This window comes from Channa argus, chromosome 16 (assembly GCF_033026475.1).
Source record: "Channa argus isolate prfri chromosome 16, Channa argus male v1.0, whole genome shotgun sequence".
NCBI classification, from domain to species: domain Eukaryota; kingdom Metazoa; phylum Chordata; class Actinopteri; order Anabantiformes; family Channidae; genus Channa; species Channa argus.
Window position 1 is genome coordinate 2,183,560 of NC_090212.1, and position 14,627 is coordinate 2,198,186.

Sequence of the window (14,627 nt, forward strand, 5' to 3'; positions counted from 1 at the left end):
TGTGTCATAGCATGTATCCCAACCCCAAAGAAAAACATTAAAATGCTGTACCTTGGACTTAAGGGTCCAGTAGTCTTCAGTGCCGTACTCCACATCTTTGAATGCGGTTAGGTAGTCGTAGCTGATGACCACTGTCTGCCGACAAACATGACAGTAACACGTAAAGAGCTACTAAGTTAACAGGCAGGTTGGACAGACAGAATCTTGAAACAGTAAAAACATTTAGATACTAGGCTTGAATGTGGAATAATACTGACAATCCCTTATCTAAAGTGTACAAATTGTTATAAATGGGGTGATATGAAATACGTGACAGGGTGGATTGGCTAAACTAAGCAAGAAGGTAAAAGCAGGATTATTTTGAGACATAACTTTTGAACATAAGCTGCTCAGTCTAGCTTGTTCCATTGAGAGGTGGACACACACGCCACAAAAAGTAGCGTCATCGGCCTAGTTATTGAATAGCTGGTCATGGGAAACACCATGAGCAGTGTCAACCAGTGTTGAATATGGTCAACACTAACTAAAAACTAAATACTTGGCCGTGCATTCTTGTGAATAAATTCAATCAGGGACCACAACGGAACTGTAGTAATGCAAGTGGTCTTACAGCTGCCCCAAGTCTTGAATACTGAAATACACTGAGAAATACTTCCCTTATTTAAAACCAGTATGACATCAATTTCTGTTATACACCAATCAGCTACAACAATACTACCACCTGGTGTTTTAAATTTTGTGATGAATCCAGATTTAGCATGGGTAGATATCAAAACACAGAGCAGAGCATAATGGGGCTGTGTAGCCATAGATGCTGACCCCTGTCTACCATAACATAAAAAACACTAATATGCCGCTTTTCTACCTATTAGCAGCACTCTCAGGGAAGAGGTGTGCAAGGACTTACAGTGGCTGCGGCTCGTCCAAAGCGGACGACACTTAGGTCATTAAGGTCCAGCTGTCTCTTGTACAGATATAACCCAGAGGAGCCAAACACTGCTGTGGCCAGAGAGGAAATTTTGAGGAGCCGACCAGCCATCGAAGGCACTCTGAGAGAGTAAACACGAGGAGCATGCAGAAAATATGTCATAGCAATCAGAAAAGAAAACACACACAGTACAATTAGATAAAGCCTGTGGGAGGTCAGGTCGTGCACGGAGGGTGCACACGCACAAATTGTGTCCTATGGTTTGTGGAGCACATGGTACACTGTCAATATCCAGCTACAACACATCCTGCGCTCCTGCAAGAACGGTTTTTTTCTGCTGATCAAACATTTTTTACAGTGTTTCAGTAGAGTTACCTTTTGACACTGTGTCCATTTAAATCACTTGCTGTAATGTTAGATTAATGCATTTTCCATTACATTAAAAGGGGGGCTGGTGCCTCAGTGGTAGAGCATTGAGTTGGGGTTCAATAGAGTTACCTTTTGACATTGTGTCAATCCTTTAAATTACATGTAAAAGTTAAATGGCAGTGTCTGTCAAACTGCCCTCCCTACCACCGTGTTGCATTCAGAAATGTGGCAATTAAGTGTCCTCTCGTCTGGACGGGCACACATGTATGTATTTCACCTAAACATAACGCATTCTGGGCCTCACCAGAAGACACTTTCCAATTCGGCATCGACCACCAAAAGCATACTAGTCAGTGGACCCCTGAAATGACAATGTTGCTGTAGAAGTTAGTGTAGTTAGCAGGGGAGACGGCAGGATTGAAGTTTGACTTACGTTAAAGACTTGGAGTCAAATGTTAAAGCGGATTTATAAAAGACGCCGGTGTTGTATCGAGATGTGTCCCCCTGCCCCTCTCACTTTAACCGGCTTAACAGCGGAACCTAACACGAGAGGCGAAAAAGGTGCAGTACTATACAGTAAATTACATGGCGGCTGTTATGAAAAGACTGGCTACCATTTGTAACAAAACATGCCAAAACTTTTTACACAAAAACCACACAATACACAGTTAACAACATTCATGATGAACCGTCAACGGTCCAAAAACAACACTATGAAACTAAAAGCTACATTACCAGTGTCTCCACGCGCGTTTCCTTTTCCACTTGCCGGTTTTGTTTTGACCTCTTCGCCAGATTTCGACATGACAGCAAAGCATCATGGTTAACGTAGTTCTACACGAGAATAACGGCTGCTGAACTCCTAGTATAGTGTTGATTTAAAAAGATAAACTTTGTGATATATTACTTACACCAACAAAACATACTTTCATAGTGGCTATTTATGTTTATGATTAAAACTATACCTCAGGGCGACCAAAATTACGTCTTTTATACGCGTCACACACGGTGGTCAACTGTTCGCCAATAAACTAAACCGCTGCATACATATCTTTAAAACGACATTAAAATAAAGTTAAAATATATAAGAATAAACATTAATAATTTTGACTTCTGGTCCTCTACCAAAAAAGTGCCATAATGTCACGGTACAAAAAGAAAAAAAAAATTGCTATTGCTATGGTCGCCATGCATGACAGACCCTGTCCCGGTAGAAATTGTAGAGGTTTGCGTCAGGAAAGGAATCCGCTGTAAAGACTGTGCCAAATCAACATATGGACCAATGCGCTGTGGCGACGCTGAATTCACAGGATAATCCGAAAGGACAAAAGAAAAAAATCATTGCTATGGTAGCCACGGTAATTTCCCAGAAGCAAAGTTATAACATGTTATTACTTTTCAAGGAGACACATTTTACTAAGATGCTAGTTATTGTCTTGAAAAAATGTGACTTGGAATTATATAGCAGGCATTGATCAGATATCCAGAAGGTAACCTCCATACGTTTTTGCTTCCTGGTCGCTCAAACATTTGACCTCCTAAACCCAGCTAAAGTTCATTGAAACAATCCTTTTACAGTGGTAAAAGTAGTACACTGATCCTTTACTCCAGCAAAACTAATACATTACCAAGATAAAATACAATACAAATATAAGCATTTAGTGAACAACACACTGTACTTAAGCATTTTATTGCCATATATTAGACATTGGTGAATGATGTTTCAGAAACCTTATGTAAGCTGGCATTAATCTGGTAAGTACTGTTCATTGTGTGTGACAGGATGGTTACAGGAGTACATTTTCACTGACAACAAATAAAGAAGGCTGGACAACCTATTAGATGAGAATTCAATGAGAATAATGCCCAAGATAAACACACTTGGGGCACACAGAGACTTTAAAATGGAAGTACAGTATATACAGGACACCAACTGTCATGTACTGGTGTACACTTGACTTATGGCCTGAACACCATTACACAAAATTGAAATATTAAGCAGCTAAAAGGAAAAAAAAACACATTCTTATTAAATCAGGCTGTGAGAATATCAATCAGACACAACAGTAGGAGAGAGCTCAATCAAATTCACTTTCTCTGTTTGACTTCTGCCCTACAAATGGACGTCTGTTCCTCTGAACCTGGAGCTGGAAAAAACAACAACAAAAAAGCATTCAATTAGAAGCAAAGTATACAAAAAAACTTTTTATTTTTATTTTTAATTCTATTAACAGTAGGTTCTGCCTCATATTAATATCTAATCACGTTTAGTTGTCTGTGTCAGATGCTTTAAAAAAAAATTAAAATAAAATCACTGAACCATTTTCAACACTACTGCTTCATACTGATACAGTGCTTCAGAAAGCTTCTGTTTCTCCATCACTACTACAGTGTCAAGATATCTGTCCTAATTTAAGTAAACATAAACTAATTTAAACATAAAACAAAACTTTGATAGTCATTACAGGACATCACATAAAATTAATAATAATAATAATAATAATAATAATATGTTAAATGGGGATAGTGGTCATGAGTACAGAATAAATACAATTTTGGAAAACAAAAACAGTGATAAAGATAGTTTTACTCTAACTGTACCTTGGCTCCCTCCAGCATATGTGGGTCTTTCTGAAGTGCATTGTTGAGTCCTTCCTCTGTTGTGAATCTGATCCAGCAGAAGCCTCTGTGGAATCCTGTTTCTTTATCCTGGCACAAAACATAGAGCACACAGTTTAACATCCAAATACAGGAAATTTGTGCAAGATACTGCAGGTTTGAACAGATTCTATTACCATGAAACTCAAAATCAACTTAGGGCCTTTTATCTCTTTGATTTAATTGTTCTAATTAAAGCTGACAGTCACCATGGGCCCCCAAATAGTTTGCCAAGCAAGCTGTGTTTCATGCTATGTTGAAGTTGAGCGGTCCCTCACAAGCAATACAGTAATGGTCCTAGGGGTGTCCTGGCTTACATTTAAAGCACATCTTGACTCTTTCATTTCAAATCTTCTGTGGCTGCATACAGAATCAAGACTATGAAAACAGTATCTCTGATCAAATACTTGTGACCCTGACCTTATCTATTAATTATTGGGCATGGTGGACAATAAATCATCTGCGTAGTATAGCACCAAGTGATATGGCTTATACTTATGTATAGAGTGGACAAAAGCAATAATTACTATATACAATTGAAAACACTGAATGAGTCAATCATTCTAATGCTGTGACAACTTACAAATGGTAGAAGACATTTTCTCACTGGGCCAAACTGTTCAAAATATGTCTTCATCTCCTCTGAAAAACAAATGCAGAAATTTCAAGTCTGAAGTCTCAACAAATAGTATCTTAAAACCTGGGGTCTATTCCAGAAAGCAGGTTTAAGAAATTTTGAAGTTAACCCTGAACTCTTGAGTGTTCTGTTCCAGAGCAGCTGATCAGGCAGTTCAATCAAATGTATAACAGCACATGTGTGCAAAAATCATTATCAGTAGTGCTTAGAAAGGAAAGTGCTTAGACACAAGTCACCATGTCAGAAGTGAAGCAGTTATTTTAATTTACTGAAGCAAGAAATATCCATATTGTGTGACATTAATGCATTTATCTTACAAAAAACATCTGAGTTCCATGTTTTTCAGTGTTAGGTTTAATGAAAACTTTGTTAAATATGACTTCAGCGAAACTGGATTTTCATTTGCAGAAACAAGCATCTTTTAACTTTGTTATCACCGTAATTCCACCGTGATAAGTAAAACTTTCTGTGAAGCTTATTTGCTCCTAAGCTGTTTATCTTCAACTATTTACCCCTGAGCTTCTGTCTCTTGACAGCCAACATGAAGTGACTGATATAACCTTTTATTTCTTTATTCACGCAGCATAAAGGAGAATATAATCGCTAGAAGATTTAAGATCCACCAGTGATCAGTTTAGAAACATTTTCTTCCATTATCTAAAATTTCACGTTCATTTTTAACCTAGGCCGACTTTCAGATACAAACGGCATGTTATTATTTAATCCGGCTAAGATTACAATAAGAGTAAATTCCAAAGGCAAAGAAAACGACTGGTTTATACGGTCGTGGTAAATAAGAGTTACCATACCGAGTTGGCTATTGCTAATTAGAGAAGATCGTTACGCCAGTGGTGAGAGGCATGTAGAAAAGCGGCGTTTTGTGACAAATAAGGATTTGATAAATTTAATGAAATTATTTCATTTACATCACACGCTAACCTTACTCTCCCTACACGCTGAAGCGAACGATAGCTGTTAGCCGGTCTCACAGATGCCATGGCTGCTTTTTACAAAGTACAAATTAATATAAAAATTACATATCCCTGCCTCTAAATATAAATGATAAGCTAAACAATTTTAGTGACTTACTGCTAGCTAGAGTCCATGGTATTTTAGACACAAAAATCTCCAAAACTTTTTTAGAGGGCGCCGCCATATTTCGTCCTTGGTATGCAACTCTGACCTCGGAAGTAAAATCTCTTCTTCTTTGGTTTTGGCTCCGAACTCTGTAAAACACCGAAGGCGCAGAAGAATAAGAGTCGAAAGGCTACGTCATGAACAAGATGGCAGCCTCCATGGTGCAGAGTGGAGAAGATGCGTTTAGAAAAATATTCAAGTTTTACAAGAGAAGAAATCCTCCACCCGATTTCAGCGATGTTATCGACTTCTCCAGAGGTGAACCGAGTGACAAGGTGAGAGTAAAGGACAGCTGACAAGAATCACACGATCGAGCTTGACTGAAACACTGGCCAGTTTGTTTTAAAAGTGGAGAAGGGGTCCATAGAAACTGAGTGTAGAAAAGAAGAAACTCTTGTGGTGGAGGATCCCGTGTTGGATTTCGTAGGACTGTTCGGCACTGTATTGCTGACAAATGCAACAGAAACATGTGTATGTCTATTTTACCCACAAACTAGAACCAAAAGAAGCACGTTTAAAATCAGTGAAAGCATCCTTTAAGGAAAGCATTGTACCGTTTGGGAAAGTGTCTTACTCTGCCAGATCTGTGTGGGGAGAACAGGCCCTTCTCGGTGGGGTTTCTCTCAAGATTTGCAGTTAGGTTATCTGCTGTCTCAAACTGCCAATAGATGTGAATATGAATGGTTGTATGTCCCTACATACGGACCTTAATAGACTGGCAACCTTTCCAAGGTCTACCCTGGCCCTCGCCCATTGGCTGGGGTTTGTTTTAGCACCCCCCACAATGAAGCAGATAGATGGACGGATGAATGAATGTTACCTTACCAAGGTTTACTAATTTAATTCAGTTTTATAAGATGCAGGGTTTTACAAGTATTGTAGGCATAGCCACTGGTAGGAAGGACATTGAGGTTGCTGCAGCTATTCCTGCAACCCGCTTACAGGTGGCTGGCAACATATAGGCCCATTTTTAATCAAAAGCACAAAGATTTAAAAGATTTGTGAATCTCCACCTAAGGTTTTGGGGATTAAAGCATCCATTTCCAGGAACACCACTAAGCTATGTTTCAGCTTGTGTGTTTCTATGTTAATTTGAAGAACATTTCTCAGTTTTCAGTTACTAAATGTGTGTGTGTGTTATTAATAGGTAGTTGCAGTTAAACTTGAACCTGGTGCAGTGAGTGATGTGGAAGCTGCCAGGGTTGGATTACAGCCTGTTAGAAACTGGAAAGCCTTTAGCCTACAAGGCTACCCAGGTAAGACTGACAAAGAAATGTTATAAAATTCAAATACTAAGACCTTTTATTAAGGCAACATGGTCAACAATGAGATCTTTCATATTAAATGTTTTTAAACACTTCCCTTCATATGACCCAGTACTGAAATGTGTCGTTTAGGTTTCATCTTCATCCCAAACCCATTCCTGTTGGGCTCCCAGCCCTTCTGGGTCCGACAGTGTCTGAAGATTTACACTCAGAAGCCCAATGTTTGCAACCTGGACATGCACATGTCTGCCTCTGACACCCAGGACATCTGGGGCAAGAGCATACATGGCCTCAGGTAAGACATGATTCAGATCTGGGCCAGTGAACTGTTGTTGTATTACTCCTTTAGCATTTTAGGTGTAAGCCAGAGAAGAAAAGTTGATGTTAAGTGTAAAGTTTTACACTTAACAATCAACCTTTTGCACAAACACCAAATTAGTTTACATCGATTGGGTTGTGTAGTTAACACACATAGGAAAAACAAGGAAAACAAACACACACAAACAAAGTTAAACAAGTCACTTGAAGTAAACTAAGGCAGCCACACAGGATGAATCACATTGTGTCACATCTTTTATTTAGACGGTTTGGATTTTAAAAGTTGTACAGTTATTTCTGTTCCAGAAAATGCAACCAATGGCAACAAAAATAGGGCTGCTCGATTATGGAGAAAATCATAATCATGATTATTTTCCTCAATACTGTGATCACAATTATTTGGAAAAACCATCCATTTCTTGAACTTCGGATTTTTATGTAGATTTTCTTAAACTTTAAATCACTATAATTCAATTGAAAAACAAACCTAAACAAATAAATAATTCTTACAGACTAAGAAAGACAGTGCAGGAATTTTCAATATTTCTGTTGGTTTTTCTAATGCACCTGTTTCACTTTCAGATGTCGGCGATTTCCTCTAATATAACTTTTTACAACCAGAGCAGAGAATTCTTTAGTTGTAGGGCAAATGATTACATGTTTAGCTCTCCACTCATATTTTGGACAATCTGTCCGCTTAATTTTGAACTAGCACATGTTTCTCTCACTCGCTTTCACCTTGCTTAAGACTAAGCATTAGATCCCGAAGCTCGGAAGTCTATTTCTATGTAGAAATGCATTTCCCTTTAACCAACCTTAACCTAAACAGTTACCGCTGACACCCCAGAGTTTTGGGATCCAATCTTTACATTAACATCTGTCTTATACCCAAATATCACATCAAAAATAATTTACAGGCAAGATTTTCTGGATACAAGCCTTTTTTGGCCCGAATCCGGACCGTACATAGTCCGACACTGTCCACTGGCCTAAAGAATCACTGTTGATGTGGGTTTACTCTCTTGTCTTTTCTTCTGTGACTGGATGCTAACAGGTTTTGTTAACATGTTACCCATCTTGTTATGTAGAATCTTTGGCTGAACAAAACATGCTGCTGCCTGACTAAGGGGAAGTTTCAACCTTTTAGTGGAAAGTGAAAGCAGTGAAGGAAAGGTTTACTGGATGTATAATGCAAGTCAAAGCAACAGCATCATCACAAAGCTCCTCAATCTTTATCTGTTTCGGATTCAGAAAATGTTTCTGATCTGCTGCAACGTTTGTGTAGCTGTCCATCATGAGTCTCATTGTTATGAGTATAACTCTCCGTCAGACGTTTAGTTGCCTCAGTGACAGTGTACTTGCTCCTGGTTTGCAGTAGCCTTGCTCAGTAAATGTTCCCTGTGATTGATCCCCTCCACAGTTTCCCTCCCTCTGCTAAAAGAGAAGCAAAGACTCTGCTAGAGAGGCTGCGCTGGGTCACTCTTGGATATCATTACAACTGGGACACCAAGGTAAGTAGCACTTTGTTACAAGATGCTGTAGTAGGGATTCAGTGGCTGTAAATTCAGATACAAGTGTCTGATAATAACTCTGTGTTATGTATTTCTTTAATCAAAAATAGATTTCTCAAACAAGCCTCAATTTTCTAAAGATATTAAGTCCTCTGATGCCTAGTTTTGTCCACCCGCTGCTGAGCGCTATAAAGAACTCAAGATAATTAAAGACCATGTGCTGCTACCAGCGCTCTGTGCACATGAAAATGTGTCATGGCAAAAATGACACTATGACCTCGAGTGCAATCAATAAAGAAGCTTGAACATCCAGGATGTATTTTAGGGTTTAATTTTCTTGCAAGAGAGAAGTACATCAAGTCTTCAGCCTATGCATTTTTAAACTTCATACGTCCCCATTAATTTAATATCTCTGGGTCACATTAGTTTTATATCTCTGGGTTGCTGGGCAGAAGACTCTCCAGCCTTAGACTGTACTCCTTTTTTTTTTTTTTATTAACACATTTACATGTAAATACAGTTTATTATACAAACCTGGACATTAGGCAAGTAGCTTCACTAAACAAAATGTCCCAACTGCTGCATAATCAGTGCCTTCCGGCTGGTCCCTTTAGGGGTCACTACAGTGCATGTTGCTTTGGCATGAGTTTTTATGCCGGATGGGGGCTGCAGCAAGTCTCGAATTTTAGCTGGGCTCATGGTGGCCCTTGGTGGCTTGGCGGGGCCACACCTAGTGGGGCGGGATTTGAACCCGTGGCCTTTCACATCCCAACCCAATGCTCTACCACGGATCCACCAGGCCCATTGTCCTAACTTCTGCATAGTCTAATAGTTTCTCTTTATATTAACCATCTTGTAATAAATTAGTTTTTAATATACATTTTAAAAATGTATACCTTTTTGTGTAAGAAGAAATGAGAGGCACCTAAAGTCAGCATCTGTAAAATTGCTCTTTGATTCTTAATACGCATATAATATGTGCTGTTAAGATTCTGTCTAAAACCAGTATGGTTTATCTGATAAGAACAAAATTCCTTGTTTTATTTTTTGGAAATTTCAAAGTAAGGGAATCCAAAGTTTTGCACCCAACTAAATGGAAAGATGTGTTCTACAACACTTCTCCTTTCATGTATAACACTGGTCCAAATGTCTTTCACTCACAGACATACTCTGCCAACCACTACACTCCATTCCCAGCTGAACTCCATTTGCTGTCCGTCCAAATAACAGCCGCTTGTGGGTTCCCCAGGTTCATCTCAGAGGCTGGAATCCTCAACTACTACAGATCGGATTCCTCTCTGGGGATCCATGTGGATGAGTCGGAACTAGATCACAGCCGACCGCTGCTTTCACTCAGGTGAGTTATTAAGGGTCTTACAGTGATTGCAGGGGGATCATTTAGGGCAGGGACAGACAATTACGTTCCTCAAGGGCTACTGTCCAGCTGTACCGTATCTAAGAGGGTATCTTCATGCTGCAATATTGACAGAACACACCTGATCCAGGTAGGGCAGGGATTTCTGGGAAAACAAGCCGAGCAGCAACCCTTGAGGAGCAGTATCGCCAGGCCCTGATCTACTGTTTTAGAAAACCAGTTTAATTTTAGTGATGTGCAAGCCAACACCTTTAATATTAGGTATTGGCCAATGTTTATTTACTTACAGTCCATCCATCAAATATATCTGAGATTATACTTTTTTTTTTTTTTCATATTTGGTAGGTCCTGTTTAGACAGCAAGAAACATTTTCAACTACAAAAACAGAAATCTCACTTCTCCTAAAAGTTCCACAAGGCTCCTACAAATTAATAGCTGCAAATCCTAAACGTTATCCTGGAAATTTAATATTTCCTCTCTACTTGTCGCAAGTCTAGCTCTTTTCTGCGTTTGTGTATGGGTATTACATTAGTGTGTGTGGGAGGCATTCAGGGTTTTGTACAAAGGTAGTCGTGTTCTGGAATCTAAGGTTCAGGTAAACTATAAGAGGATCGAAATTTGATCGACTATATTTTGGCCAATATGATCCTTTGACATAACTGTTTTGTTGTATTAGTTTTATTGTATCTCGTTGTAATAAGGTAACTGGTTACAGAAACATAATCCTTTTCCTTTTCTTATATATGCTATTTTCTTACTGACAGTTTTGGGCAGTCGGCCATTTTCCTTCTGGGAGGCACATGCAGACAGGACCCACCCACTGCAATGTACATGCACAGTGGGGACGTGATGGTGTTGTCAGGACAGAGCCGCCTCCTTTACCATGCTGTGCCACGCATTGTCCCAGCACCGCAAGGCTGTGCATCTTTAGACATGAATAGCCACAGCCTGGACTCAACCCTGCAGGAGCACACTGTGTTGGAGCCGGTTTCAGACCAAGACTGGGCTGTTTGCTCCAAGTACATCCAGAGCTCCAGGGTGAATGTGACTATCAGGCAGGTGCTGGGGCCTGGGCAGAACTTTCCAGAAACATTTTCTACTTCTCACCCTAGGAATGAAGGCGACCAGACAGTCGAGCGCGGACTAGCAGATGGAGCATTTTTGAAGAGGAAGAGGAGTAATAGCTGTGATTGTGTTGATACAGTACAGACGTGAAATGGACTGTTATTCAAACTCCTTATATGATGGCAGGATTTTTAGTGATGATCAAATTTGCAAAGATTTCAAAATTACAAAGAGTCTGTAGCTAGTGCAGTGACACATTTATGGCATATTTATAACATATTTCAGTACCTTGGACCTAAGTTGGCTTTTTTTATTAGGTTAATTTCTTACCTGTCCTGCAAGCAAGAAACCTTGATACTGTATTCAGGGTAGGGGATTAGAGAGTCCTGCCTATAGACAAAAGGCTATGAACAGAGGACATGGTGAACTGAAGTTGCATGGTGACACCAGAGTAAGGGAAGGACAGATCATTGCATGAAGCCATGTGTTCATTTTTTTTTTTCTATTTTATTAAATGCATCCAAAGTCCAGCTAATACAGAAACTAACACCATATAGATACAGCAAGATGAATCCCTCACATCCTGCTGAAGCAACAGAGATGTTTTTCAAATCTAAATTTGTAGAGTTATTTATAGTAGGTGCTATTTGAGCTGCCTCTTATATGCTTAAGAGAATACTTCCTGAGGGGACTGTGCATAAATATGGATTTATCATGGAATTAATACAAGTTTTTTATTATATTTTGGTTTTACTTTGTAGACTTTTTTTTTTTCTTTGAGGTTTTCTCTAGGCTTAGGCTTTAGGTTTTGTCCCAAACATTATGAAGCGCTCTGCTGATACTAGATAAATGAGAAATGTATTCCAAACTCTAAAGGCGACTTGCAGTGTTGCAGTAGTCATTTTACAAAAATCAGTAAAAACAATTGGGTTATAACAGTACAATTCATTAGGTTGAATGATATACAGCTTAACAGAGTAAAGAAAGTATAAGAACATGCAGGATTGCCCGTGGAATTTTATTGTGCTGCCTCACAGCTAGAAGGTTGCAGGTTCACGTTGCCAACGGACTCTGGCTTTTTTGTGTGGTGTTTGCATATTCTCCCCATCATTGCATGACCTTCCAGATAATGGATGGGTGGAATTTTATTGTACATTGAATATACAATATTTTAATATATGTAGAAAAGACCCTCTTATAGGAGGTCCTGTTTAAGCAGCAGGTCAGGGAGTGATTGTTAGCTGCTCTCCGTGTTTAGTTTGTTGGGGTCACTGGCTCTGAAATTGCTACCCCAGCATATAAAGTAGCAGCAGAGAATATTGTACTGGCCACCTCAGAATGGTAAGACATACTACATATTGCTAAACACATTGAAGGACTTAAGCTTCCACAAGCGTCTGCTCTGTCCCTTCCCGTACTGTATGCAGCATGTCCAGTATATTTTGAAGGTGGACATATAAATATTTGTATCCCTCCACATTTAAGACCAAGTTATTCCCACACCACACCACAAATCAGTCTGCCAGTTTTATGTACTTTTAAACCTAGTCCTACAGTTTTAGGAATTCGGTCTCTCAGTCACCAAAGCTTGGTGCACTAATCTTCCAATGATGTGGTCACTTTTGGTGCCCAATCATGCTGTGGAAACAACTGATCCAGTTTCCACGAAACATGTTAGAAGAATGGGACATAATTCTCCTCATGTTTGACAGATGATGATGCTTGGATCGTGAACTGTTCCTTTCCTTCTCCAATACTTTTTTCTTCCCATCATTTTGTTACAAGTTAATCTCTCTGTCTCATCAGTTCATAAGAATCTTACTAAGGAACTGGGCAGGCTTTTTTAGGTTGTTGTCTAATTAGGTCTTAAACATTACCAGTGGTTTGCAGCTTGTTTTAAAGCCTCTCTATTTAAAATTTTAAAGCCATAACAATAATTAATAATATAAAAAGACCATTTCCCTTAAAATCATAACTAAGATTAATTGTAATTAAATAATTCTATATTTCAGTTGTGCACAGTAATTTTTATATAATTCCTCCTCAGTATCATAATATCATTACACATCACAAGTACATAAATGAGCTGATCAATTAAAGTCCCAAATACAAATCAAGATCACTTTTGAAATAACTTCTGATTAACAAAGATCTTTTCAATATTTTTCATTACATTAAAACATCGGTTTAAAAAATGTACCTTTTATTGATTTGTTGATGAAAATGTCCTTTTTAAAACCTTGTAAATAATATATGAATGCGAAAACTGTCGAAATCCAGGCAAAAGGCACAAAAATCATATTCAGTCATTGTTGGATTTGTAGCGAGTGACTTGTTCATTCCACTAGTTGGTGCAGTTGTACCTTTCTGTGTTTTCAATTCATAGAAAGTCATTCATTGTGTATATTAATTAGGAAGGATTTGTACTCACATATTGTGAACTTATTAAAAAAGACACATGCATTTAGGGTATAATACTGGTAAAACCTAATATATGTATAGTTAGATGTTTATATAAGAGGGTTCTCAAAGTAAATAATACACACCTGTGACCTTTGATTAATGGTAGAAGTACAGAACAGTGATATTGGTATAGTTAATTGGGAGGTAAGTGCTTAACAGATATTTCTATTCTCACCCTTAAAAGTCGTACTTAATATTTTCTCATTGTCTATAGTCACAGAAGGTCGTTGCTAATTTCCTTGCCTTAAAGACAAATGACCGATAAGAGAAAGCAGTTCACTTTTTCAAACGCCACATTTAAGTTAAGGCAACTAACGTGTCATTTCCTGCCACTTTTTAATGTCTGAGTTGCCTTCACTTTTACAGCCGTGTGATTTACTTTGCTATAACCATGCAAACCCAGCGCCTTCAAAAGATCAATGAATGGGTTACCTGTGTAACTTTAGTGTTCCAAATTTCTGCTTAGGTCACATCCTCTTCAGTCGTGGTTGGTAGGAGTGGGTTTATGAATTGCACCAGGATGCCTTGACCCCATTAATACTTAACTTCATGACCCTGTTAATACCTGCCTGAACGTTTTCTCAGCAGACTAAGCACCTTTTTGTGAATTACTGCCTCCCACTGGTTAAGTAGTGTCATTGCCTCATTTGTTGCTTCTTTGCTAGATTTTGTGAGCTTTACTCCAAAACAATAGGAAAAGGAGTTTTCAACCTGCACTTACCTATAGCTTGATGGAAAGTAGTAAAAAGTGCATATTGTTGATAACTGAGTGAGGTTAACAAAAAGAAAAAAAAAAGTTTGAATTACTACAGAGAGAGACATCACACAGAGACATTTTTGATGAAAACCTGTTCCACAGCGCGTTGGACCTCTGACTGGGGTGACGGTTCATCTTTCAAC

General features: G+C 38.7%; 3 protein-coding genes across 8 annotated transcripts in view; 1 reads left to right on the top strand and 2 right to left on the bottom strand.

The window, feature by feature from the left end:
• adck1 (aarF domain containing kinase 1) overlaps positions 1–2,169 on the bottom strand; it is a 60,958-nt gene extending 58,789 nt beyond the window's left edge. Inside the window, exons 1-5 of one of the 6 annotated variants that reach the window (XM_067480276.1) lie at positions 2,033–2,169; positions 1,731–1,837; positions 1,602–1,658; positions 908–1,049; positions 52–135 (exon numbers count right to left, since the gene is read on the bottom strand). In XM_067480276.1, the coding sequence (XP_067336377.1) occupies positions 52–135; positions 908–1,039 (216 nt within the window). In that variant the 5' untranslated portion in view covers positions 1,040–1,049; positions 1,602–1,658; positions 1,731–1,837; positions 2,033–2,169. The remainder of the gene's footprint in view (positions 1–51; positions 136–907; positions 1,050–1,601; positions 1,659–1,730; positions 1,838–2,032) is intronic. The other 5 variants (XM_067480275.1, XM_067480274.1, XM_067480278.1 and 2 more) reach the window with 5 other exon arrangements.
• Positions 2,170–2,971: 802 nt separating this feature from the next.
• On the bottom strand, positions 2,972–5,828 carry slirp (SRA stem-loop interacting RNA binding protein). The gene is made up of 4 exons (XM_067479871.1): positions 5,682–5,828; positions 4,539–4,597; positions 3,899–4,006; positions 2,972–3,444 (listed from the first exon to the last, which is right to left on the bottom strand). Exons 1-4 carry the CDS (start codon positions 5,746–5,748, stop codon positions 3,376–3,378), a joined length of 303 nt encoding a protein of 100 aa, XP_067335972.1. The 5' UTR covers positions 5,749–5,828; the 3' UTR covers positions 2,972–3,375.
• A 9-nt stretch (positions 5,829–5,837) lies between these two features.
• alkbh1 (alkB homolog 1, histone H2A dioxygenase) lies at positions 5,838–13,749 on the top strand. The gene is made up of 6 exons (XM_067479869.1): positions 5,838–6,004; positions 6,877–6,985; positions 7,127–7,289; positions 8,733–8,823; positions 9,987–10,180; positions 10,964–13,749. Exons 1-6 carry the CDS (start codon positions 5,867–5,869, stop codon positions 11,412–11,414), a joined length of 1,146 nt encoding a protein of 381 aa, XP_067335970.1. The 5' UTR covers positions 5,838–5,866; the 3' UTR covers positions 11,415–13,749.
• The last annotated feature ends 878 nt before the right edge of the window (positions 13,750–14,627 follow it).